At 42.0% G+C, this 26,259-nt stretch overlaps 2 protein-coding genes and 1 non-coding gene across 9 annotated transcripts; 1 reads left to right on the forward strand and 2 right to left on the reverse strand.

The window, feature by feature from the left end:
* Positions 1-416: 416 nt before the first annotated feature.
* On the reverse strand, positions 417-13,367 carry eef2k (eukaryotic elongation factor 2 kinase). 7 transcript variants are annotated; one of them, XM_085361520.1, is made up of 20 exons: positions 13,120-13,367; positions 12,290-12,549; positions 11,751-11,816; positions 10,839-10,939; positions 8,009-8,069; positions 7,888-7,925; positions 6,974-7,145; positions 6,262-6,411; positions 6,038-6,170; positions 5,823-5,950; positions 5,141-5,345; positions 4,325-4,383; positions 3,313-3,390; positions 3,030-3,086; positions 2,763-2,828; positions 2,117-2,248; positions 1,715-1,903; positions 1,502-1,626; positions 1,161-1,339; positions 417-950 (listed from the first exon to the last, which is right to left on the reverse strand). In XM_085361520.1, exons 2-20 carry the CDS (start codon positions 12,536-12,538, stop codon positions 841-843), a joined length of 2,298 nt encoding a protein of 765 aa, XP_085217646.1. In that variant the 5' UTR covers positions 12,539-12,549; positions 13,120-13,367; the 3' UTR covers positions 417-840. The 7 variants fall into 7 exon arrangements, with proteins under 7 accessions (XP_085217646.1, XP_085217647.1, XP_085217648.1 ...); XM_085361521.1 differs by having other exon boundaries at positions 12,290-12,578; XM_085361522.1 differs by lacking the exon at positions 13,120-13,367 and adding an exon at positions 12,691-13,104 and having other exon boundaries at positions 12,290-12,578.
* A 778-nt stretch (positions 13,368-14,145) lies between these two features.
* Positions 14,146-14,227, forward strand: trnal-uag (transfer RNA leucine (anticodon UAG)). The gene has a single exon. It is a non-coding gene; the product is annotated as a tRNA-Leu (tRNA).
* Positions 14,228-14,650: 423 nt separating this feature from the next.
* tha1 (threonine aldolase 1) lies at positions 14,651-19,125 on the reverse strand. The gene is made up of 7 exons (XM_085360923.1): positions 18,793-19,125; positions 17,490-17,573; positions 17,315-17,403; positions 17,044-17,229; positions 15,903-16,040; positions 15,608-15,800; positions 14,651-15,342 (listed from the first exon to the last, which is right to left on the reverse strand). The coding sequence occupies exons 1-7, from the start codon at positions 19,079-19,081 to the stop codon at positions 15,035-15,037; spliced, it is 1,287 nt and encodes a 428-aa protein (XP_085217049.1). The 5' UTR covers positions 19,082-19,125; the 3' UTR covers positions 14,651-15,034.
* Between the last annotated feature and the right edge of the window lie 7,134 nt (positions 19,126-26,259).

The raw sequence follows: 26,259 nt of genomic DNA on the forward strand, positions 1-26,259 counted from the left end.
ATGTAAAACCTGCACTACAGCAGTTTACAGTTCATCACAGGCTTGAAACTTAGCGATTCCAGATTATACCGACCAATCTTCCTCTTCTCTGAGGATAATAGTATGGGTCTTCTTCCAGAACTTGGCAAAGTGGTGACATATCTCTGAGCTCCGGGATCAGAGAAAACTGCAAAGAAAAACAAGACTAGTGAGCTGAAGCATTTACTTGTTTTCTTTTGTCCCATAACCAATCTGACTGCAAATTAACTTATTTTAGTTAATGGTGCAAAAAACTAAGGTAAATTGTTTCTGTTATGACACTCACAAAACACCCTCATTTTAGGTTACAAGAGTCCTTCCACTAGTTAGAAAAATCACAACAGGATCATGATTGGTAAAAAGAACGGCAAACTTTTATTTTACAGTTTCATATTCCAAGCACTTTTCTTTATCACACATATTCTCTTAAACATAAACATGTTAACATCTGCGTCAAAATAAGTAAATCTTTTTTTGATAGGTCAGACCTTTTCATTCATAGAATCACATTAACTTAACTCTAAAGGTTAATATAGACATGAAATGAAAGAAATGAGGAGCCAGGAAATCTAGCTTTACAACCATACAGAAAGAATCCTGAAGATAAAAGTCTGATGCTGAATGGCTCAACACACACCAAACGCGCACACAAACAAACCACCAACACCAAAAAAATCTGTCATAAAAACAGTAATGTAAACTGAAGTCATTCAGGTTTTACCCAGAATGTGTAAAAAAAACAAAAAAAGAAAGAAAAACAGCCACACATCAAGTCTCGTGGCCTTTTTGGAGGTTAAAATAAATCTCTTTTATGTTGTGGAGTTACTCCTCCATTTGTGCCCAGGCTTCTTCAGCTTTCATGTAGTACTGGTTAGCCAGTCGACCCTTCATGGCCGCCATGGCGGCTTCTGCAGCTTCAGTAAAAAGGTCACCTGCAGGAGAGAGACAGAATGAGATGTTACAGGCAGTCGCTCCACCAAACAGAAATGAACCCCAACCCCACGACCATCATGTGAGACTAAAGCTTCTCCGTGCCACAGATCAAAATCACAAGCCCTACTGCTTCACTGGGAAAACGGTCAGACAGAAACTGGTGTACGATTTCTTGAAGTTAAAATTCTGCACTCGGCATCGGGTTGAACCTGCTCTCTGTGGGTCTGCGGCGAGGTTGTGGCCTCCCTCCTGGTACATCTCTGCCTCTCTGGCCAGCAGAAGGTGGCGAGGCTCGTCCTGGGTCCCATCGAACTCTCCTCCTTCGTCGTAGTCCATCATGTTCAGCGCACTGTTGTACCAGTGAACCGCCTCGGCCCAGTCCTGCTTTCTGTGAAGGCGAAAGGATAAAATGCTTTAACTCACAAATCACCACCACTTAAAAAAAGCAACTGTAAAAATCCAACCGGCCACAAGAGGGAAGTACTATCAAGCAAAGGCAGGATTCCTACGTTTTACCTGAAACATCTGCTTTGAATGAACCTTCACTCACCTGTCAGCAGACAGACCGACTCCAGTATCAAAGGCTCTGGCCACTATGATCATAGAAGATCTGTCGCCAGCCTCAGCAGCCTGCAGCAGATACTTGAAACCTCTCATCCTGTTTCCTGCATTATCCTGCCAACAACACACACACACCAGAATATAAAGCCACCCTGTGAAGTTAAGCTCAACAAAAGAAAGGAAAATAGATGGCGCACAGTACCTCCAGCTCCATGTCTGGCAGTATATGATGAGGTAGCTGCAGACAGCACTGTCCCAAAGCTACGATGGCCTCCAGTTCTCCACACATGGCAGCTCTCTCCAGGTGGTACATGGCCGACTCCTGGTCCCATTGTTCGTCCTTCTCGCAGAAACGACCCGCTTCGTGGTACCGGACCATAGCCAAGTGGACCTGGGTGGGAGATAAAGAATATAAGCGCTTGAAGCATGCAGAGCTGCCTCATTGTGTTTGGTTTGCGATAGGAGGAGTTTGGACTGAACTGAATGCTTAGAATCAAAGAAAGATTTCAAAAATTGTAACAATGTAAGTGTTTTTAGTGTTGGTGGGACCAGAGTTAAATAGTGGCACGGAAACATTAAATTAACTAATGTTTCCTCCTCTTACTTTTCCAAGAATCGACTGGCCGATCTTCTTCTGCAGCAGATTGTTGAGTCGTTCCACCTCGGTGGCCACACAGGAAGGTCGGTGGACGTGAGCGCGGGATGAGTGATAGAAGGTCCACTTCTCCTCGGTCAACTGAACAGAAGCAGGCACCAAAGATCCAAGAAAGAAGAAAAGGACAAAAAAAGTTACCATCTGATATTCACTGCAAGAAATATATTATGGTTGAAAAGTCACACTGCAGTCTCAGAGGTGTACCCATCCAGGAAAGTCTGCTTTGAGCTCAGAGATGGATGAGTACATCCCTGTTAATGCAAAAGGAGCGCACATACAGACACACACACAGTTATAGAAGTGAGAATAAGCGGGATGGCAGAGCAGGCGAAGGTAAAGGAGGTAGATGGTGTTTCAGTTCCAAGTATCACTTTTTATCTCCATTTGTATTTTCCAATTGTTTTCGTTCACTAAATAAATAAAGCAGGCGTCAACAGGAAAATAGCGACAGCGAGTTCAATCCACACAAATCGGAACCGTTTGAAAAGCAGAGCCATCATGCTGGAGGCAAACATTATGCTTCACGGCTAAAAAAAGACTGCAAAGCGCTGCACAGGGAAACACCTGGCTCAGGAGCTTCCATGCAAATAATCACCCATTCGTTGTCAGGAGTGTTTGAGTTTAAGTTCGCAGAGACTCTTGGAGGAGCTACCATCTTCCTCTAGTGAGGGGAAACAAAGTAGGAGGAGTGGAATTAGAGGAGAGGTAAGGAGGGGCTTTCATGGTTAAACAAGTGATGGGAAAACAAAAGTAAAGATGATGTTTAAAGGGAAATTAAAGTAGGGTTATTTGATTAAAGTGGTGATGATGATGATTATGAACGAGGTGAGGAAGGGATTTAGGGATATTTATGTTTCTTTACCCGTCTGACACTTTCCTCGTCCGATTCTGAATATTGTCTGTTGTAGCGATGATGGATCTATGTGACAATATGACACGGACTGTAAAACCAGCTGTCACGAAATCTAACAAGTGTTGAATAAGTGCATCGACAGGGCATGATGAAGCTCATTTCAGGTAATATGCAAGAGGACGTTCACAAACTGGATCCAAAAGCGGGATTTGGATCACAGGAAAAATACATTTAATGATTAACTAAAAGCTTCCTCTGTCCATTTCTGTTGAGCAGTGACAAAAATCTTTACCCCGTCTATGTGGTCATTTGGGTCTCCTTCACTCCTCCTCTCGCTCGGGTAGCCGCTGTCCCCGCCGTTTTCTGATTCCTAAAGACAAAAATTAAGACAAGAATTTCTGATTCCTGGTGGTAAACTTTTGTCAACAAGTCAGCTACACAGATATAGTTTTAAATAATGTAAGTAATGCTGTTAATCAATGTGAAGCTTGGGGTTGGGGGAGTGATGATGCAGCGCTCTTTGTTTTTTTAAATGTGCTTTCTTTCTTTTTTTTTTTTTTTTTCTTTCTCTTTTTTTTTTTTTTTTTTCTAAATGACATCAGAAACAGCAGTATGCAACATTACGTGATGGCAGAGCTTCAGTTCATCCTTTGTCATTTTTTTTTTTTTTTTTTTTTTTTTTTAATAAATAGGACAGGGGGAATGAATGAGAGAAAGAGGGGGAGAGAAAGAAAGAAAACCAAAGGGGAGAAGAGACGGTGAGAAGGGGGGGGAAGAGAGAGAAAAAAAAAAAAAAAAAAGAACTCCTGGGTCACCTGTATGGAGAAAAAAAAAAAAAACAAACAAAAAAAACAAACAGAGGAGACAGCAAACAACAAAGAGCAACATAATAATAGAGAAAACAAAGCACCATCACAATAAACTAGCTAGTCATAGATATCAATATTTACTAAATAATAAACGATATTGTGCAGCACGCAAGATAGACAGCGCACAGTGTGCTTTGAGGCAGCAGCCAAGAAAGCTTTAGTCCGTGTCTGTGAATACCCATGTGTGCATACCTGTGTGGATCAGCATGCTTGCATTCCAAAGGTTTCTCCATGTAATGATCTGCTAGGGAGTGTGGGGGGGCCACAGTCCCGTCCTCCAGGGTGTGAAGCGGGTATGGAGGAGATCAAAACTCCAGACATCCAGAGGCCCCCAGAACACAAGAGACCATGGAAGACCAACAGAGGGGCAGCCTCTGTGCTTTCTTTCATTGCTTGTGCTGGTTAGAGCCACTCTCACCATCAGTTTTTACTTACCCTGTGTTCGCTTGTGTTGCTTATTCTGTCGTGTTCATACATTCCGATAAAAGACGAGCCTGTAAAATTGAAATAAAATGCAAAACCACTCACCACTTTAGCTCCTCAGTATGTAAGCTATGTCTGAATACTTGTGTATCTCAAGATATCTCTAGATACCTCTGCTAGCAAATTTCCAGTAACATACAATGACATAAATGTCTATACTAATCTGTCTACTAACTCGACATGAGTACTGTCAACGCTGAAATCCTCCTTCTGGCTAAAAATAGATTATTGGTTCCTCTTGTTTTGCACATGTGACCATGTCACTGTCAATACTTTGTCCAAGTACTCTTAGTGCACTTTATTTATACGTAGTCGTCAGTGTGAATGCTTTTATTCATTCAAATTAACGAGAAAATGGGAAAATACCAGATCTGAGAATGAATCACAACATGGACTGTATATGAAAGATGGACATGTTACTGCCATAACCTGCCATACTAGCAAGGGGGATTCCTCTGGTTGTAAAAAACTTTCCAGTTACATAGAAGTCTCTGCTCACATGATTTGCGATCTCAGTAAACACATTCCTGATGGGTTTAAGAACTCTATCACTACTTTTAAGCTTCATTTAATAAATCAAATAAAACATGTGGTTCTAGTTAGAATCAAATAGAGCGATGAGGCAATTGATTCACGTCTCGCTCGTTACATCCCTTTTTAAAATACCAAGAGCTTCATGACTGGACTTTGCTAACTACTATGTCCATTTTTATATATACAGTAACATTTTCTGTGGGTCTTGCTTGCATTTACTGATTGCTAACTTGCCTATAGAGCCAGCTGCAGTTGGGGGGGAGCAGGGAAGGATGAGAGGGGAGCAGGGGATCGATTCCATGTCGCTCATGCTCTCATCTGCAGACGAGGTCTCAGACAGGCGGGATAGGAGCGGAGGCGCCCGGCTGGCCGACATGGTGCGAACACGAGGAGAACCGCAGTGCTCCTCTGAGCCTCTCAGCACAGTCTGGGCTGACTTCTACAATGAGAAAAAAAAAAGTAAGAAAGATGAAAATAAAAAGAGGAAGAACTCAGAATTTCTCTTTCTTTTTGTTCTCTGCTCTTTTAAGCCACAGACCAACATCTTCTACCAGGATATAAACTTTCAGCAGACATTCATGCCTAAATATGGAAACTGTGAGCAAAGTGAGATACAGCTGCAAGCAGCAATGAGGAAGCCAAACAGCTCAGCAGAACAAGTGGAAGAGGAAGCTTTTGTGAGTTTGGCTTTCCAAAAGAAAGAAAAGCAAAAAACCCAAACTGGTCCACACAGGAAGTGATTCGCTCTCACACCACTTTGCTACTGATGGTTGTTTGTTTCCAGGTAATAAACCAACCAATAAGTATAGGTAATAAATATAACCCCCCCCCAAACTATTCCTACTGCTGCTACTTCTACTTTAAAGGCTGCTGATTTCAGCCCCTAATATTTAAAGCATGATTAAAACATAATTACGAGCAGTTTGTTGGTGCCGTCCAGCTGGGACATCTCCGCAGGGGAAATGTCGAAAGGCGTCAGGCCCATGCTTTTGCAGATCTTGTTACACAGATGCGAGTGGAAGAACAGGGCCATGCCTCGCACACCTGAAACACAGGTGTGATCAGGTTGAAGCTTTTTAAACACTTACTGATCTAAGTTTGTAGCAGCAGTTTGCTGAAAGGTAAGCATACCTAGATTTCCGTCTCCAAAGTCGGTCCCCTTCGCTGTGTGGATCTGAGGGTCGGTGTAGAGATCGCCGACTCCCTGGATGTCCACCACGATCAGCTGGTGGCCCGACCGCTCAAAGCTGAAGTGACTGAAGGCCTGACGGAGAAAAGAGGGAAATTATATTTGACTGTGTCTTCAGCTTGTGTCTTTAGCATGTATTCATACCACTCCACAGGCGACCACTCACCTGTGGAGTGAGGCGGATGTTGTTGTCCCTGACAAAGCCAGAATTGGAGTTGTACTTGATGTACTTGCCCTCGATGTAATGCTCCAGGTGGAAGAGAGGTTTACTGGGTCGGTTTGTCATCTCCACCACACACATCTGCATGATGTCCACCTGAGGATTTAAAACGGAACGAGGATTACGAGGCATCATCTGATTCTGATACTGGGGGGTGAGGGTGATAAGAGATGACAGGAGGCAACTTAAGATAAGACCCGGATCTTTTAAAAATATTGGTAAATGTACAAATATATACCTGCAAGCGAAAACTGAAGGCTCCAGAGTTCACTAAATGCTCCGTTACAGACAGTTTTTTCTGGTCTTGGCTCTGTATGGTGTCACTGAGAGCCGATATCCCTAATATGGTCATCTCTGAAGCCCCACCCACCTGCTGTTCAAGTCTTCTGTTTGTGAGGGGCAGCCAATCATAAGAAAGTTAACTCAAAGTGGGAGCAGCTAAAGGGTCAGCATAAGATAATAAAAGGAAAATAATTTTCATTTAATTGGAAATCACATTTGAGTCTTTTCTCAACCGCTTATCCGAATAGTATATAAATATTTGAAAAAAAAGAAAGAAAAAAAGAAAAGAAGCACCAATCAGAGGCCAGTACGTCTTCCCAAACTCTTTCTGTTGACTTCCCCTGATTTTATCGATACCACCTCATTTCTCCCATACCTGTTTGGGAGGTCGGTGGCGATTGTACTCCTCGCCCCAAAGTTTGGCCTCCATCTGCAGCCTGACGTCCTCAAAGTAAACATTTCTATCCACCGTCTCCATGTAACGCTTGGCCACATAGTTGGACGCCGACTTCCAGTTGCTGCTGTGTGAGAAATTCGACAACTTCTTCCTGCAGGGTAAACGGATCACAGTAAATCTACATTACTTTAAAGATAAAGAAACTCCCTCGCTGCTTTAAATCTTAATAAAAATACATAAATAAAGCCTTCTTCATAAATAATAGATATCAGATGTGCCCCAAGTGATCTCAGGTCACAGAAGAAAAACTGATTTAAATCCACATGTGTATAAATCCAAGAGGAAAAACATGCTTCTTTTTTAGGACCTTTAATGTTTGCGCTGGTGGATGCTGGGAGATTTATTTTTAAACGGAAAATAACTAAAGTGTGTGTGTGTGTGTGTGTGTGTGTGTGTGGGGGGGGGGGGGGGGGGGGGGTGTTGATTGATGGCTCTCTTACATTCCCAACATAACAGACGATTGACCTTTAACAATTAGAGTGTTAGGCTTTTTCTCTAGGATTCTGCAGTGCCATGCAAAAGCCAGTGCAGCCGTGATGGCGCCGCCCACTGCGATTTTAACCAATTAACATCCAGGGAACCAATACTATGAGAAAGAGTTAAAAATGAGCTCCATGTCCCGCCACAAGAGACTTCACAGAGCCCGTTTAGCGTGTTTCTCAGAAAATAATGAACATGTCAGCTGCTGCTATCCTGACAGAGAAATGTGAGGAATGTTGACCTGCGCTGCTTTCTAATTTAAGTCAGACATTTTCCTCTGTTTTGTTTACAAAGAGACCAGAACGTCATGAGGGCAACAGTCATTAGATAAGAAGCGATGAATATAGACTCACGCTCTGAAGCACTCCCTCATGGCCCCTTTCCCAAAAGGCTGTGAGAAACAAGACAAGGGGACATAAATTAGATGAGAGAGAAAGACACTGTGAGTTCCTAAAGTAAAGTGAGGTGTAGTACCTGTGTACCCATCTTCATGTGGATCTGGTCTTGAACCCATTCCCCTGTAACGGCATTGTACCTGTGAAGATGAACAGCTATATTAATTATCTATTTAATTACATACTATTAAAAATTTAAAAGAGGATTTGACATCTATGTATTTAAAAAAATAAAAAAAAAATAAAAAAAACCTCGAATACTTCAATCTAACCCAATCAGAATGTCTGCATTTGAAAGAGGCAGCAGGATTTCATGAGTGAGCGACTCCAAAATAGTGTATATAGAACGGGTGTAATTCTGAGAGGTTTTGAGTAGTTTTGAGAATAGGACAGAATAAAAAACAGTATCCAAATTTTTCAGGGAGATTTGAGGGAGATATGACCCATTAAAAAAACCCCAAAAACGAACAAAACAGTAAAGCTACTTATTTCTGCAAATTTTTTTAAACTTTCAGCATTACGATTTTACATTATTTTGACAGTTGTAGATCATTTTGTAAGGTTTTAAGAGAATTTAAGACACAACAGTCCACAGCAGAAATGTTGTATAATGCATAGCAAATGCAGTAATTTAAAAAAAACAAACAAAAAAAAACCCGAAGATGCGAGGATCGCCGTTTTGTTTTGCAAAACAAAAATCAACTATAAACTTATGTTTTTTAACATGCGAATAATATGAGTTAACAACATTTAGGCTTTTTAACGTTTAAAGTATTAGCAGCTACTAACACGTTGTTCAGCTGACTTAACAACGTGCACAGCACTTCTGTGAAGAAGTGGGTTTGGTGATAATGTAAAACAGGAACACTGACATTTAGCTTCTGTAACCTCTGCTGTAACCCGATGTGCACCTCCCTGTAAATATAACTATTCATCACACTGGCAGACTGGACAGGAAAAAAAAAATGGAGGTGGACATTTCTTTTTAATAATTAAACGAACAATGAACTGAGAAAAAACGTGAAAGTAGAATAAATTTTAGGTGTAGCCAAATCTATCAGCGTCTGCTCGTCTCCCACTGGTGTAAATTTCACTGAGCAGCTTTAAAGGATTCCAAAAGCAATGAATACTCGCTCATGTATCTGCAGCTGCCCGTGTATGATCCCCGCCTGAGTGTACTTCAGCTCTGCAATCGTGTCTTCTTGCTGTGACACATCTGTGGCTCATGTTTTTTGTTTTGTTTTTTAGTCACAGAGCAGCACGGCTGTGCCGGGAGAAGATGTCCGTGTTTATTTTCTCAGATTGTTTTCCACCTATTACTTTGTTAATCATTCACAGGCCCATCGCCTCGCTGACCTGCCTTTTTGAAGCCATTCCCCTCCCTCGATCAATAACCCAGCACACCGAGAAAACAGAGATAAAACTATTCATCACAGAAGTTATTTAAGCTTCTTACTTCTGTTCATGTTTGCCCAGTGCAGTCTCTCCATCAGCAGCCCATTAATTATTCTTATCAAGGAAGCACATACAAGCATCGAGTTTCCTTTGCACACAAAAACAACAAGGAGAGAAGAATGTAGCAGGGAGGGAACGACTTTTCATTTAAGGTCATTTTGACCTCTCTTATTCATTTTGTTTAGGACTGACGTTATTTTGGAGTGGAGGGAGTTGACTATAGTGATATAAATGTGGGTGTGAACACTATCAGACAGGATCAGACTGTCTGTTTGGCCCGTCTGGGCGTGTGTCCCGAGTTAATGTATGCTGGATGTACTAAAAGTGCAGCTGCACGTCCTAAAACTCTAAACTCTATTTTTCCGCCCACGGAAAAACGAGCCCTGTTCCCTTTCCAACATCTAATCTCTGCTTTAGGAACGCAACGTACTATGACTTTCATCCCACTGAGTTCCTCCTGCAGGGGGGCAAAGAGGAGTGAGGTTACACGAGGGTAAAATTAGCACATGTAATGGGAGCATGAGGGCAAATCCCACCCCTGACGATCCCTCCTCCCCCGCAGTCAAATACAAGCTCTCCGTCTGGTTACGTAACGGGATTTTTCCTCCTGCTTTTTGTCCGCACCCAGTGAACTCATGTGTGCTTCTGCAGTTTGGACTGTGAGAGCTGTTCATGCAGCAGCCACAGGATTCTGTGGTCATAATATCTGGATGCACATTCAGCATCACACCCAAGTTCATGGGGCCAACAGACGCCAGAGATGTTTGTGTACAGTTAATAATAGCAGAGCATCACTGACCGAGATATGAGCAACAGAGAATAAATGAGGTCTGCTGTCGGTTCAAGACGAGCCCAAACAACTCATTGAAATGATTTAAAACTACTCTTTTTCATACTTTTACAGATATACACAAAGGCCGAGATCACTTTTTCCTCATATCTATAAAAATTGATGCTCTACTGCTTTTCATTTGCATAATAGGCAGTTATTTTCGGTGGAAAAACTAAAAAGAAGAAAACACTGCACACCTCCAGCTCACCACCAAACTTAACGACTAGGAGAAGAACATAAAGCTCTAAAGGGTTGGATATCTTCCTCAGCAGTTACTGCAGACCACAAACTGAGCCAAAGGAGGGCAAATATTACTCACATGACTGTCACATTTTTGCTGTATACGTCGATAAGCAACAGTATGCGAACATTTCAGTCATTTCAACTTCATTTAAAGCTTGTTGCACTGGCTCCTGAGTGGTTAAAATATCAGTAAATGCAGATTTAATTTGAATTTCCTGATTGACAAACAATGTTGTGATTACAGACTGGCTGCATTTTAAATTTATTAGGTTAAGATTTAGCTGTTTTTCCTGGCACAGAACTTGCTTTTTGGGTCAAACAGAAGAGGTCAAATCTGCTGTGAAAGAGTTTCATCTTTGCCACAAAGTCAAAGTCAGACCTGTAACGAATGCAGGGTTCAGTCGCTATCTCCTCCAGGTGAAACTGCGCCCAGGGGTCGGGCATCGCTTTTGCCTTTTCGATAGCGTGCAGCCATGTTGCCTGGTAGAAAAACAAGACAGAGAAATATAAAGATCTTATGAGCTCGGGAGCAGAATAAAAGTCAGTTTCTCACATCAGGATTGCTCGAACACAGAAGAAAGAGGGGAAGCCCTTCCATGCAAAGCTGTTTAATCTGCACAATAAAAGCAGTTCTAAGCCAGTCTGTTCTCTTTACTCAACAATGCATGCATTGTTTTTTCTGCAATTATTATCAGCTCTCAAATTGAAATCTATAATGTCACGATTTCTGCATTAAAGGGCTCTCCCTCTCGATTTAGGGAGTCAAAACAACCACGTGGCTCACAACAAAGCACACAAACATGAAGCAGACACTGAAAACAAATACCACAGGAGAATGAAGCCATGGTAAAATTATGAGTGGATTTCTGGGCTGTAAGGTCGCCGTAAATAAAATAATTTACAGCTACCTTAAAGTGAACATGTGCAGTTTTCAAAAAAATAACTTGAATCAGATGTCACGAGTAAGCTAAATCTGTTAGCAAGTAACCCAAGCCTTGGCCCAACCTACGCTGCTCAGCAGCACGTCCTCCTCGTGCACCACTGCTCACAGTCCAGCAGATGTCTTTCTATTTAGAGTGAGGAAGGAGCAGCACTTATGTTGAAGAGGAACAGGCGACACATGTTTATCCATAAAATAAAAAATAAAATAAAAAGATCCGGGAGGGATGAAGTGGTTAAAAGTAAAAGCAGGGAGAGGCAAATTGAAGGGCAGAGTGAGGAGCTGGAGGCGTGGATGGTCAGTGGTATAAAAGGGAGAGAAGGAAAAACCAAGATTTAGATCCAAACATACCCGTGCACTCTCAGACAAAACCTTGTACGATCGATGTCCTGCCACTGTATCTGTTTCTTTTTCGTTCTATGCAAAAAAAAAACAAACAAACAAGAAAACGGATCCTTTATCATCAACAGGAAATGTATGCAACATCACTTTAGATAACATTAACAGCCAGGAGGCTCTGAAACAGCAACACCACCGCCACACAAAAATTTAAAGAGCCGCGCGCACTGAATCGAGCTTTTGTTGCAGCTCCCTGCTGATGTGGAGAGAGAGAGAGCCGTGTTTACACACATCATAATCACGAGGTGAAACCGCTCTCTGCTGCTTCCTGTCAGAAAGTACATTTAAATAAAAGGTGGGTTGACCAGCGCTTCACTCGATCAAACACATAAACACACACGTTGAAATACCAGACGAGCCACACAGAACGTGTGTGCAGGCATGCGCGTATCATCACACCTTAAAAGGCAAACAGAAACATTGCAGAACTGAGAGGTGGGGATGATGCATCAGCACAACAAACTGTCATATCCCCACGTCTTATATCTCACCCTGTACATGAAGTTGGATTTAGGGAGCGAGTTTGACAGCTGCCGTGTGTAAACCAGGTTTTTAAGGTGGCTGCACACTTCTTTGGCCGAATCGTCCAGGATGGGGCAGATGAAGTGGTCTTCGTCATCATCCTCGCTGGCGTTGGACTCGCTGAGGGAGGATGCTCTGTGTTTGAGGGCACTCCGCTGGGCAGAGGGTCTCTTGGCGCTGCCATCCTCCTCCATGCTGAACATGAGTTCGTCCTCCATGGTTTCTGTTGCTGTTTTGACAACAGAGTGTGAGAATGGACTGGAAGTAGGGAAAAAACAGTCACATGCAGAGTGCACAGTCAGGGAACCAGGTGACAGCCATGTTAGTGTATGTCCAAAACAAGCATGGATCATGGCTGCACAACTCTTACACCAAATGTGAGGACTTCAAAGGGGGCCAGACCTTCACATTTGAGTTACAGCCATATATTTCATTCAACAACACACATCATGGGAGCTCTAAGTTATCAGTAAGGCTACCAGCAATCAAAAGCATTTCCATTCATTTTATCTGTGTTATCTAGCAAGTCAGTCGGTCCTTCTGTAATCAAAGGTTACTGTGCTCTGAGAGTTTTAAAGTAGGAGCACAGGAATGCACACTCAAGAACATACTTCTGCAGGTTCAATGTGCCCCCCACGTTGTAAAACATCTAGCAGCAGCCATTCCTGTTGTACAACTACAGCATGCAGCAGTGGAGTTTCCTACAAAGAATCATCTTCTAATTTAATCTATCGCGACCTGCTGTTATAGTAAAAGTATTAAATGACCAGCCAATGAATAATCGGATGTAAAGACACACCTCTAATCCCTCAATCTTGACAGACTGTGACAGCAAATCCAGTCACCTCGGTCTTCTTCCGTCTCTCGGTATTGGTTTGCACTTAAATAGTCAAGGCTCCAGGAGCAGGAGTTCACCCCTCCTCTGAGACCAAAACAAGAGTGGATGCCTCCTAGTTCTCCGTGGTATCCTCAAGGTCCGGGACGTGCCTGGCGCAGGGCTTTTGTTCTTGTTCCGTCCACCACGGCGAAGGCTTCCCTCCGCACGTATCGCAGTGTTCTCTGTTGGCCACGCCCCTGCGTCCTGCTGCGTTCAGGACGGTCGGAAATAGAATTATAAATCGGAAATGAGTGTTTAGCGGTAAGGAAGAAAAGACTTCTGACAGGTCTCAATTAGATCTGGCAAACAAATAAAAACAGCGTAAGTAGCAGTAGTTAAAATTATTATCGTACAGCCAGGCCGCAAAAGCAAAAGTGTGTACTTTCACAGGAGCATTTGACAGTACCACGAGCAGAACCGTTTGTACCGTCCTCCAAAGTGCCACTCCAAGCAATGGTTGCCTAGCTAAACAGGCCACGTGTGGCAGCACGGAGGTTCATCGGAAACTTTACGACCGCACTTACATGCCATTTAATAGCTATCGTGCAGGTGACAAGCCAAACATCCTTGCAAATATTTACTTGTTTAACAGGGCCCCAAAATGGCTTTAGCTACCTTAACAGTGGGTTGGGAGTACGTTCTTTACGTAGCTTGCCATCACCAGTGTGTGAATGGGTGGGTGATTGTGTATAGTGTAAAGCGCTTTGGGGTCCTTAGGACCAAGTAAAGCGCTATACAAATACAGACCATTTACCATTCTTTAGCTCTTATTAAAAATATTAGCAGTGCCTTATCCGTCCAGGGCTTCAGTGATAACTACAAATTTATTATGTGCTCGAAGAAAGTTATTAGTATTAGTAGTAGTAGTGAAACTACACCATCAATGGTATAACGTGAATAAGAACATGTTTCCCGTCATATAAATATGTGTCTGACGTGTGGTATCACGGTAGCGTGGCCGAGTGGTCTAAGGCGCTGGATTTAGGCTCCAGTCATTTCGATGGCGTGGGTTCGAATCCCACCGCTGCCAGATCTTTTTCTTGCCTTCTTCACCACGACCTCGTATTGACATATCGAATATCCTTTTTCTTTTTTGGTTATAAAAACCAGATACCAGAATTGATTTCCACTTTTTTGTTGTTGCTTATAGTCATAAAAACTCGAGGTCTGATATTGTAGTGCCATCTTGTGGCCAAAAACAAGCTTTGAGAATTTTGGAGGACACCTTAAAACAGACAGTCACCCACCACCAGGACATTTGAATGTTTTTTTTATTATTATTTCTTTAATTTCTGATGATTTGGGCCTTTTCTGCACCACTTTATGATGATGGAAACACCTGTGAGTAAATAAGAACATACAAAATGAGGTGACAAATGCTTCTTAGAAGCTTCTTTCATGTTTTTATTATTGCTTTTATTTACATTTGAAAAAATAAAGAAAGTCAGCGGTAATAAAAGTTTCCAAATTTGTTGACAGATTTCTAAAGTTTGCTGAAGTTTAAGCGAGTACAGAAATATGGGTCATTTTCCAACAGAGTCCTCAATATTATATTCATTAATATAATATAAAGAATGTATAGTAATGATTAATATAAATTCTTACAGAGAGCTGCACAGTTAAAATGGACGAAGGTCTTCATCATCTGTGCCCTTTGTTGTATTTGCACCCATCTCTTTAATAAAAGATAAATCATAAGGGCGCAAAATAAAATTCAAGACACTGTGCTTAATTACATTTAACAGATTCACATGCTTGTAGAAGTGTTTGTCCCATTTTTCACAGTCTACATTACTCTGTAATCATTCTAAGATTAGGTTTCATCCTGACTTGGGTTTCACTGGGCCCTGATATTTTCCATCACATGCTGAGAAACCACAAACTGCATTTTCTGGATGGCCAGCTGAGTGTCTTCAGGAGAAATCCCAAGATGCCACACGGCCCTGACAGAGTTCCCAAAATGAGGGTACATGAGAACCTGTATCCCCTGCCCGAGTGCAGCCTCCTCACTCTCGCTAACCTGAGCCATGTGGTCACAGAACTCGCGGGGACTCAAACTGAGATCCTGCAGGCGGAAACGCAGGATATTTGTCTCCACGGCAGCCAAGTCAACAGCGAACAAGTTAGGATTGCAGTCGAGAAGAGCTGAGCGTGGAGAAGAAACAAGCTAATTACACAAAGGAGTAAAGTGGGAGCCAGTAAAGTATTTAATTTTCATTGAAGGGTATTCATGTAAAATCAGTCAAATTCCAGTAATTTGAGCCTCTAGAACTCAGGAAACATTCACTATATAAAGGTAAGATTTTGCATGGCTTCATTAAACATACTAAAGTTATTGCATAAAAAAACAGCAGATCCTGAGGAAGTCACGTGGATTGAATTTTCATGGAATAACCAGGTAGTTACTCACCTTGAGCAAACATTTTTGCATTGCCGTGATCCTCCTCCAGTCTTCCAATCATATTCTGTAAGGAGAGTTTTCCAGCTGCTGCCAGTATGCCAGCCTGCCGCATTCCCCCACCGAGTGCTTTGCGACACCGTACCGCTCTGGATATGAAGTCCTTGGGTCCAGCCAGCACGGTACCAACTGGGGCACCCAAACCCTGATACACACCCAGGATTTTGATTGTTACATTAATCCAGTTTCACCTTGGTTAAGAAGAATCTTGACTTTGTGTGTGTGTGTTTATATACGTCAAACCCACCTTGGAGAGGCACACACTAACAGTGTCTGTGTGCTGCAGTATGGCAGATGGAGGCACTCCCTGAGCTACAGCGGCGTTCATTACCCGGGCTCCGTCCATGTGAACGGACAGACCATATCGATCTGCTAAAGCACGCACCTTAAACATGGAAACAAACCATCCAAACATCACATCATTAAATTTTTAATAAGGCACGAATCACTATTGCTTTTGCATCAAAATGTGGCAATCAGCATGACTCTGTAAATAATACATTTCAATGGGAAATCTTCCTGCCGGAGACTACGAGTCTACAACAAAGTCTCCGGGGATACATCCCCATGGCAACCAAGAAAAGGTATCTTTAATAATAATTGAAGAAATTTAATTAACAATGTATTTCAAATGATAACCAAATGTATATGACCCAAACTGTGGTCTCTGCTGCGAGCAGTGAAATGATTCACGCCACCCTACGTCCGTACTACTTTGGCTAACACGCTGTACTGAACAGGGAGCACAAGGAGAGAACATATTTCTCCAATATTAGCTTTTCTGTTCTGTTAAATACAGAATTTCATTCAAAATCTTTACCTTTAAACACAAAGTTCTAAATAATAAGACCCCATCATAGCCTTAAGACCTCATAGTATCTTATCATCCCAGTGGAGCACTTTAGTTTCGACCTACAGGGTTTCTTGAAGTTCTTGGAGGCTGTAAAAGCCTCTCCTGAGGAACCAGCTCCTGCTTTGAGTTCAGGTGACAGACACCCTTTCTATTTTTAAGATTAAACTTAAAACTTTCCTTTTTGAAAAGGCTTATAGTTGGGTCTGGATCAGGTGACCCTGAAGCATCAGTTAAGGAGCTACTTATGGATACTTTATTTATGGATACTTTGCTGGAGATCTCAGGCAGCACTGTGTTAAAATCAGGCATGAGTCACCGAAAGCACTGCATGGGCTCAGGAACATTTCTAGAAATCACTGCCTATGAACGTTGTGCCGTCCACAAATGCAGGTCAAAACTCTATCAAAGAAGAATCCATATGGACACATAATCCAGAAACACTGACATCTTCTCTGAGACAAAGATTGCTTAAATTGGACTGATGCAAAGTGGATCTGGGGTCAGACTAATCAAAGTGAAAGTCATGCACACACACCTCCTGCAGAAAAGCCAGAGGTAGCACACGTCCACCTTGAATGTTGTGCGTGTTTTCCACACATACGAGCCGTGATCGTGGGTAATGGGGGTCTGGGTAACCGTGGCGTATCTTTGACTCCAGCTGCTCCAGGTCAAACGTCCCATCGGGGAGCGTGGTCACCGTGGTGGAGTGCACGCCAGCCAGCTGTATCAACACAACAAATACACACACACTCTTGTCTAGTTACAAAAAAACCCCATCATAGATGAAGCTGCTGCGGCACACTCACCTGAGCGCTACCTCCTTGCTCGTAGATGTGTAAATGGGACAAGTCCCCCACGATTACCTCGTCGCCCCGCTCCCTGCAGTGCACCATCACTGTTGGATGAAATGGAGGCATGTTTGCGACCATCCAGGACTAGTTAAGACTAATTCACACACTGCCAGGTGAAAGCAAAACTGACCTGCAATGAGATTACTCATCGTTCCAGAGGGGACGAACAGGGCGGCCTCCATCCCGAACATATCTGCTGCGATTTTCTGTAACTCTGCAGACATCACGCTTTACGTTTGAGCAGCATTTCACATACAAAAATGCAAAGACTTTAGAAGACTGCAGTGCAGTAAACCATTTCTCTAGTCATGGTTCAAAGGACAGAGAGGATTTTGTCATATAGACTGCAAAGTCAGCATAAAGACCTTTGTTTTACTTGGAGAGAGTTTTGTCTGCATGATAGTTGATTTAAGTGACTTTGAACGTGGCACAGCTGTTGGTGGCAGACAGGCTGAAACTGCTGACCTGGTGGGATTTTCTCACACAATGATCTCTAGAGTTTACAGAGAGTTGTCTGAAAAAGAGAAAATGTCCAGTGAGCAGCGGTTCTCTGACTGAAAATGCCTTGTTGGTGTCAGAGGAGGTTTTATTGTTTGGAAATGTTTAGTTTTAGTTGAGTTCTTATCAGTTTCAGTGATACTTTTCTTCTTTTAAGTATTACTGTATGGAAGGCTTAAGTTAAAGGCAGGTTTTAGGAAAATGATCCAAAGTTTCAGGCAGGCACCGAACTGAAAAAGACTAAAATGAAGGATATTTTGTCTATATTTATATTTTATTTTAGTTCATTTTCCAAGTTCACAAACCATTTCCGTTTTATTTTTCAAAAAAAACAAAACAAAATTAAAAAAAATTCTTTTAACTAAAGTTTTTTTTTTCACACCACAATCAATTTTTAAGTTGTTAAAAAATGTCGCAAAATAGCAAATACGACAGAAATTAAAAGTCATATATGGAAATTTTTAATGTAATTTATTTATTTATTTATTTATTTATTTACAATTTTTACATGGTTCAATAAACTTTCCATTTTTTAAAAGGAATTTTCTGTCAATAATCTGATCATTTAAAAAAATAATTAATGTAAAAGTAAGCCACACAGTACTTTTCTCGGGAATAGCACACGTTTGGGATGTGACCACTTTATAGAAGAGAAGAAAATAACTTTTTTTCTTTGTCTGTTGGTGTCTTGGTTGATCCTCCAACTGTGTGGTTAATTTGGATTACTGGGTAATCCTGTATTGGATAATCCAAGTGACCAGTGCTTGAATATGGAAACTATGGTCTGCTATATATTATTAAGAAGTAACTAAGAGGTACTAAACCAGCCTGGTGCAAATATAAAAATACACACAGACCAGACAAGGGGTCAGTTATAATTTAAAGAGAACAGAAAACCATTTAAAGCAGAATTTAACTCTTTCTTCGACTCTAACCGTTAACTGTCGGGTCTTCTCCCATCACGTCGTCTCCTACCTCGGCCTCCGCCATTGCCTGGCGCATGGCCGGACCCGGCTTGGTCACCGTGTCGCTACGGAGGTCCACCACCCGAACGTGGGCCGCCCTTCCGGGTCCAGCGTAGCTGGGCTTTCCAGAGTTGTAGTATCCCCTCGTGGAGCTGCATCCCAGCACGGAGCGGAGGGCGTTTTGGGCAGCGAGCGGTGCCACAACACCTTGATGGATGAATTTAAATAAAAGCCTGCAGGAAGATGTTTTTAACGCCATAATGGTCCCTTCTCAGTCATTTTCACTGTTATTACCGAACTTTGTATCGGTGGAGCTGTAATCGATAATCATTGACTGCAAGGGAAGTTAATGGATGACCTATAGGCGCATCCAAGTGCGCAAAGCGGCCTGGACCTCAAGATGGCGCTAAAATTCCAGCAAAGATTATTATTATTATTATTATTATTATTATTATTATTATTATTATTATTATTACACACGTGTACACTCGTTAGGTTAGTCCTGGTGAGGATGAGGGGCGCGTGAAAGACATATAAACTGCATTTTATCTGAAGCAGCTCTGCTGACACTTTGTGCTTGTTAAGCACAAAAGAAAACTGAAGTTTGTTTGATGGTCTTTTCAAACTCAGCCCTTTTCTTTTCAATGCACTTTTCAAACCGTGAGCGGTCATTTTAACCACTGTTCTGTCAGGTTCTCAACATTATTTCTGCAGGGATGCGTCTGCACATTGCGCTGTCTCACTTCATGTGAAAAACAAGGGTCACATATGCACATCTACTTTATGTAACTGCATTTTTTGTCTTTTTTTCAGTTTTTGAATTATTTTTGATAATGTGTGCAGAGAAAATATATTGACAGGTGCCATGTTAAACTGCACTTGACCTGTGATGATTGCCTTCCTTGCTTAAAACATGTATGACGTTGTCTGAAGAGGATGAGAGACGAAACATCTTCATGAAGCTTAAAGAAGTCCAGTTATTTTCTTTCCAAGCTCATAGGACTATCATGATCTGGAAAACCTACATTCATGGGTCTGACTTGACTTCATTTCCTTGATTTCTGATGCATTACTTTTTTTCACAGTGGTTTAAGATGCAAATGTCGTTTTTAAGTAAAGGAAAACAAAAAAAATCCAACACCAGGTGGCAATTCAACCACACTTGCCTGCTTGTTTTCATAAGTAACATTACTGCTTCTTTCATGTTCTCACTGAGGGGGGAAATGCACGTGTTTCAAATAGTCGGGGTGGTGTGTTTCCTTTATGCTCATAGATCTAGATTTCATGGAACACAGGAAACGTATCGCCTGCAACAAATGCATTTTTTCTCCCAATAAAAACATGAACCAAACAGAGAATGTATTTAGGAAACCATCGGGGCAGTTGATACATTTTTATCATAAATTTATGCCATAAATCTACACAATTCCCCAGAAGTCAAGGAAATTACAAAAATGCCCAGGGAAAGACCTGATCCCTGCTTATGAGTCTTCCCATTACCCAAAAATCTACGCCCACACCTTCTTCTCCTAAGAAATCTGCCTGTATGTTCAAAAGCGTTCACAGGGTGAATCAGCAGCCTAAAAAAAACTTTTTTAAAACAGTGTTTATATTGTTTGTAAAAGACTTATGAGGCTGTAGCTTGTGGTGCATATATTGTCCTAAACTACTCAATAAACTGAGCTTTACAGGCTTCAAAAAATGACATTTATTGGGAGGTTATTTTACAAGATTACAGGTCTGTCCCTTGTATGTGTAGTTTAGTTTTGTTCTTTATTTTTCAGGCTCCACACACAAAAACACTGATTTGATAAAAAAAGTCTTTGAACCACATTTGGCTACTAGATCATTTCAATCTGCAGTTCCTTGGAAGGTAGCACACACAGTCCCACACACAGATGTTAATTCTTTCATCTATAACACACCTCATTTAACAAGCAACCTATCCCATCAGTTTATATTTTGCATGACATGGAAAGATATGAAAATCTACACCTTTTCAACTCGTTCTGGATTTGGGGATTGTGCAAAGGCAACGCTTCTTTTAGGAACAGTCGGCCCCTTTCAGCTGTCGTCATCGTCTCTAAGTAAAGTTGGAGGCATAGCGAATGACTTTAAAGCCAAGAATGTGCATTTGAGTGCAAAATTATGTTCTCAAAATGGAATATTTTGTGTTTAATGCAAATCTCACTGCAATGGTACTGCTGGGATTTCTTATTCAGAACTTTTAAGGCTTGTTTATATCTTCTATTTACTATAATTTACACAGAAAGAACTTTTTAACAGCTCTACACACATAATGCTGCTTTATCTGTGACAGACATCTAAAATGAATGGGTGAAAATTAAAGTTATTTCACCTGGTCTGTGAGTTTCTAATAATAATCTAAAAACAGATCAGTCGTGTCCTGTGTAGCACACATGTTGAATTTGAACACATTTGCCTTGTAACTCTCAGCACGGACCGCAGTTTGTCCGGCATGTGTTTCATAAATGTGTCCGTGCACCTGTGCGCGTTTATCTGTCTGCTCCTGTGCCACTTTGCACGATTTGTTTACGTCGTGTTGTAGCCACGAATACTCTGAAATAACTATGACACCTCAAGATTCTTCAAGGGTCACACACCCACTTTGGACCTGACCTTTATCCCCACGCTGAGCTGAAAGGCTGAATCTGACTGGCTGAGTCTGACTGGCGTGACATTTACAGTCCAGTGGTGTGGTGGATTGTAAGGACCCTGAAAGAAATGTATGTTTTTAATATTATAGGCTTTAATTTACAAGTAATTTGTAATTTATTACTAATTATTCCACCATCGGGCATCTTATTTTGAGTGATATTTTCAGATATTTCAGCAATCTAAAAGATTTGGAGTGTTTCTGAATAAAATATTTTAGATATCCCACATTTACAAGTAAGATTGGTGGCGTTTGCGTGTCATTCTGTCTGTAAATGCGATAGCTCGAAAGGTTTTGAGCTAATTCTGACAAAACTTTAAAGGGGGGGTGTAGACTGGGCTTGCATCCACAAGAGAAATATTATGTCATGTGACCTCTGACCTCACTTTTACATTTTACTTCTGCTTTTCTTTCAAGTTGACCCCAAAATGTGTTTTATTTTTAAAAATAAAGTATCATCAAAAGAAAGAGAATGAGCTGCCCGCAGTATAAGATTAAATAATGAGCTCAAGTTATTCATGACCACCTATTTACAAATCAATAGCTATTATCCATTATCTACATACTGTTTGTGTAATCAAAGTAAACCTCTGTCATGCTACCATTAATGGATTTTTACTGCACTACAAACTTCTACAAGTAGGTTTAAAAAGAAAAAAAAAACCCAAAATGAATGTTTACAAAATAAAATACTATTCCTATTAAAGTAAATACTCCCCACAGAGTGGAGGTTTGCACTCTTGGATTACTTCATCGTAATCTGTGGTTACAGAGTCAGCAGATATTCTAAATACACCTGCCTGAAGTTTAAAATTAACACAACGAAAATAGGTTTGTAAGAAGCGACATACAAGGATTGGCTAAATAAATATAATTTTACTCATATAACCTTTTAAAAAATGTTCCTTATTGGATAAAAAAGTATTGAAAACGATCCCGTCTTCGTTTCACTTTCTAAACTAACTCCGTGGCTTGAGTGTTGAAGCTCCGGTACATTTCCACACTGGTGCTATGATGAGGCTCAGGCCCAAACTACACTGGCACCATCCTGTTTTTTATCTGTAACAAAGCCCCAGTTCTGTCACGTCCCTGAGACTAAGTCAATATTTGGAGGTGAAGGTTTGTGGGAATTTCTCCACCGCTGATCAAAACTGGCTGAGAGGGAGGCGCATCTATTGCAAAGCACCTCTCTCCTCCCTGTGACACTGAGTTTTGCTCTGTGTGCTGCAATTGTTAGGGCCACATTTGCATTACAGGCACCAGCGCCCTCCCTACCCCCACCCTCACGCACATTTCCCACTCACACGGATGGGCTTACTGTCTTTTCTGATTTTAATCACCTGATAAGGACCCCAGTGTGTGCCATCAGCTCGGCACTGTGCTGTAGTCAAACTTAATAATGCCAGTAACACAGCCAGGTTTTATGAGCCATAACCAGTCATCATTAAAAGTCATTAGCAAACATCAGCCTTGTAAAAAGGCCGCAGTCGGTCTCGAGAGCCCCACAAGAGCCATGAAGAGAGAGAGATAAAGATGCATCAGTAAGCAAGACAAGCAAGCAGTGATGGATAAGTGTGATAAGACAAAGGAAGTGGGAAATGTCCCGAGTTTTTACGGGATCCTTGTTGGCACCGCGCTCTCGCATTCTTCTCTGCGTGTGCGCAGAGCTGCGTGCCTTTCTCTCGTGTTTTGTTTCCCTGCGAGTGCCTTCCAGCATTCCTTGCCTGTGCATGAGGGGGAGAGAGTGGTGTTTTGGATAAAATATTGAATTAGAGAAAAAGAGGCAGAGAGGGAGAAATGAAAGAGAGGGAGAAATATTGACTCCTTCTGGGAAGGAGCGAGACGGCAACGCCTTTCCAATAACCATAAACCCACTGGGCTGAAAATAGATGGGCCGAATGAATAAACGAATGTGTTCATCCCACATGAGCTCTTCTCTTTCACGGACGGCAGAGGAATGGAGGTGACCCCCCTCCCCGACACCACAACAACCGCCACCACCACCACAACAACCTCCTTCCCTCTCTAACTATCTATCTATATCTCTCCTCTTTCATTTATTCACCATGACGAGAGATATTAACTGGAACAAAACAGGTGTTTATGGGAAGCCGTCACTTGAATGATGTCTTTCAAACACACACAGACACACTCTCACTCAACACATACCTCTTTCTGTAAAGGTGTCGACATCAGTGCCTGTGAAACAAGAGTAACATCTGTTTCACATTTCACACTACTCCCCCCCACTTCATATGTCACGGGCCATGTGGACATGCTTTACTTCACACACACACACACACACACACACACACACACACACACCCTCCTGTTTCCTTGACTTTAGAGGACATTACATTGACTTGCATTCATTTCCTGGAGACTTACCGTAACCAGCACTTTCCTAACCCTTATTACCGAAACACTAACCAAGGCTTAACCCTTAAATCTAATGCTTTCCATCGTGGGACTTTCTTTCTGTCCCCACTGGGGGACTGTGTAAACAACCTCTTGTCCCCACTACGCAATTTAAAAAAGAACATGTTGCTCTTAGGAAGCAGGGGGAGCGTGATGGTGTAAATTCTTTCTTTCCTTTTTGTTTTTTTTTCTAAGCATTTCATTGGGGAGTCCTCTTTTCTTGTTTCTTTTCTTAAAGCGTAGCTTCTCCCATTTCTTCTCTTCTACCTCCCCTCTCCCTGGTGATTTATCACCACACAGTTCCACTCCGTGCTCAAAAATACACAGACAGCTGAATATTACAGCCATATGCGACAGCTGAACATCTCATTCCTGAACTGTGGGCATTAATCTGCTCCTATATCTGGTTTACTTAGAAGGGTTGGATTTGCGGGTTCAGGCACTGATTGTTATGTGGTAAGGTCCGACTTGTAGGTGTTAAATGGACTTGAGGTCAGTGCTCTCTGTGCAGGCCTGCTCCGCTAAACTTGGAAAACACTTTCTTTTAGGGGGCCTGCATCCTATGTGGGCAATGATGTGTTGAAACCTTCCCACAAAGCTGGGAGAACAATATAAAATATTACGGCAGTCTGAAGCAATAAGAGCAAGTCACTGGGCCTGAGGGGCCTAACCCAAACACTGTACAGGGGTGTCTGCATGCTTTAGTCCCATACTGTTTACTTTTGGTTGTATTTGCAAAGTTTTGAGATGTCCTGTCTCCACCCTGGTTCTACTGAGAGAAATGGAATTTAGTTTGCGGCTGAAAAATGACATCTTAAAAACTCAAAGTGCATCACAGTTTATTTCCAGAGAACTCGCTGTGAACAGTTTTCATTGGGAATGTTGTCGTGACCCAATGAGTACCAAAGAAAACCCTTAAAAGTGAAGCCCATTGATTGGATTGTTTCCACCGTAGCTTAAAATTGACATACCTTATCCAGAAATGATGATGTAAAGAAGAAGATATCTTAGATTTTCTGTGTTTTGTCATGGGTGAATAGTCACTTCATGCATTGTGGTGAGGATAGTTTGACAGTGTGAGACGGGGTTAACCAGACCAGACCATCAAGATTACCCACTGTAGTAATCAGCTGCAACCACTATCGCCTGTGTGTTCTCATTCATCTGATCCTTCATTCAGCTGCTCGCCGGCTTCTCGTTTCAGTCAGTCATTTCTCACTTTGTTCATTCAGCTGTAATTACAGACCCCGACCAGCCTGCACAGTCTCGCTTCCGAGAACCGTCGCGTCGCTCTCTTTTTTTCCTTCTGCTTTATTCATTTACCAGACCTTCAGCTCACCCCTCGCAGCGATCCTGTCACCCTCCTGACCCTCTTTTCACTCCTCCTTCTCCTCAATCTCCTTTCCCACATTGCCCACTCCTCGCTCTCCACCTCGCTCGCTGGGAAGTCATGTGACTTCTCTGAATCTGAGCCCTATAAACCAGCAGTACTTGGGGGGCTCAGTGTCTATACTGCTCTGTGATTGGCTCTTGCATTCACACGCTGTTCACACACACATACACACTGCAGACCCCCTGTGTACCTCTTTCAGGAACAAATGTGATCCTTCACATTAAGGAGTGGGGGTGCTGCCGTGCATCTGTGTTTGTGTGTGTGCAACGGTCCCTTTTGATTTTTGGTGTTTAATGAGTGGGAACTTCTCACAAGGTGAAATTAAGTATGCACACACATAAGCCCGAGCAGTGCCATTTGTTTTATGTTGGGGGTGTGCGTGCTGCAGCAGGCCAGTGGCTGAATGGAGTCGATTCAGAGGGCTCGGCATTGGGGCTTTTTTAATCCAATTGGATCCTTGTTGAGACAAAACAGAAGAGCCTGTCAGCTATTGGCAGAAAAGTGCCACTGTTCATATTCAAACTCCTCGGTTTGGATTGAAGGCTCCTGTCGAGTTTAATTTGCAGTGAGAGCCTGTAAAATCTAATGTATACTTTGAAACGAGCCACAGAGAGTTGTTTTGGGCTTTTCAAGATCCCAGGTTTTTATCCCGCTCTGATATTCCATCTGGCACGGCTGGTGTAGTTTCAGGAAGTGACATGAATGGTTAATGATTTGAATCAGTGTTGAAACAACACTAAAGAGAGCTGATAAAGAAACAAAGGAAATGTCGTTGATGGTTTAATGCCTTATTATGTAACTGACTGACAGCCAGAGGCTGACACCTTTTTGCACACATTTCCTTAAGCTGTCAGTTCATTCTCTGCAGTGCGTGTGTGTGCTGGCAGGTAAGTGCTGGTTGGTCCACTTCTTTTGGTTCAGACTTAAATCTCAACAGCTTTTGGATGGA

This window comes from Diplotaxodon limnothrissa, linkage group LG8 (assembly GCF_057381915.1).
Source record: "Diplotaxodon limnothrissa isolate DT_005_m linkage group LG8, D_limnothrissa_male_GT1.1, whole genome shotgun sequence".
Taxonomy (NCBI): Eukaryota; Metazoa; Chordata; class Actinopteri; order Cichliformes; family Cichlidae; genus Diplotaxodon; species Diplotaxodon limnothrissa.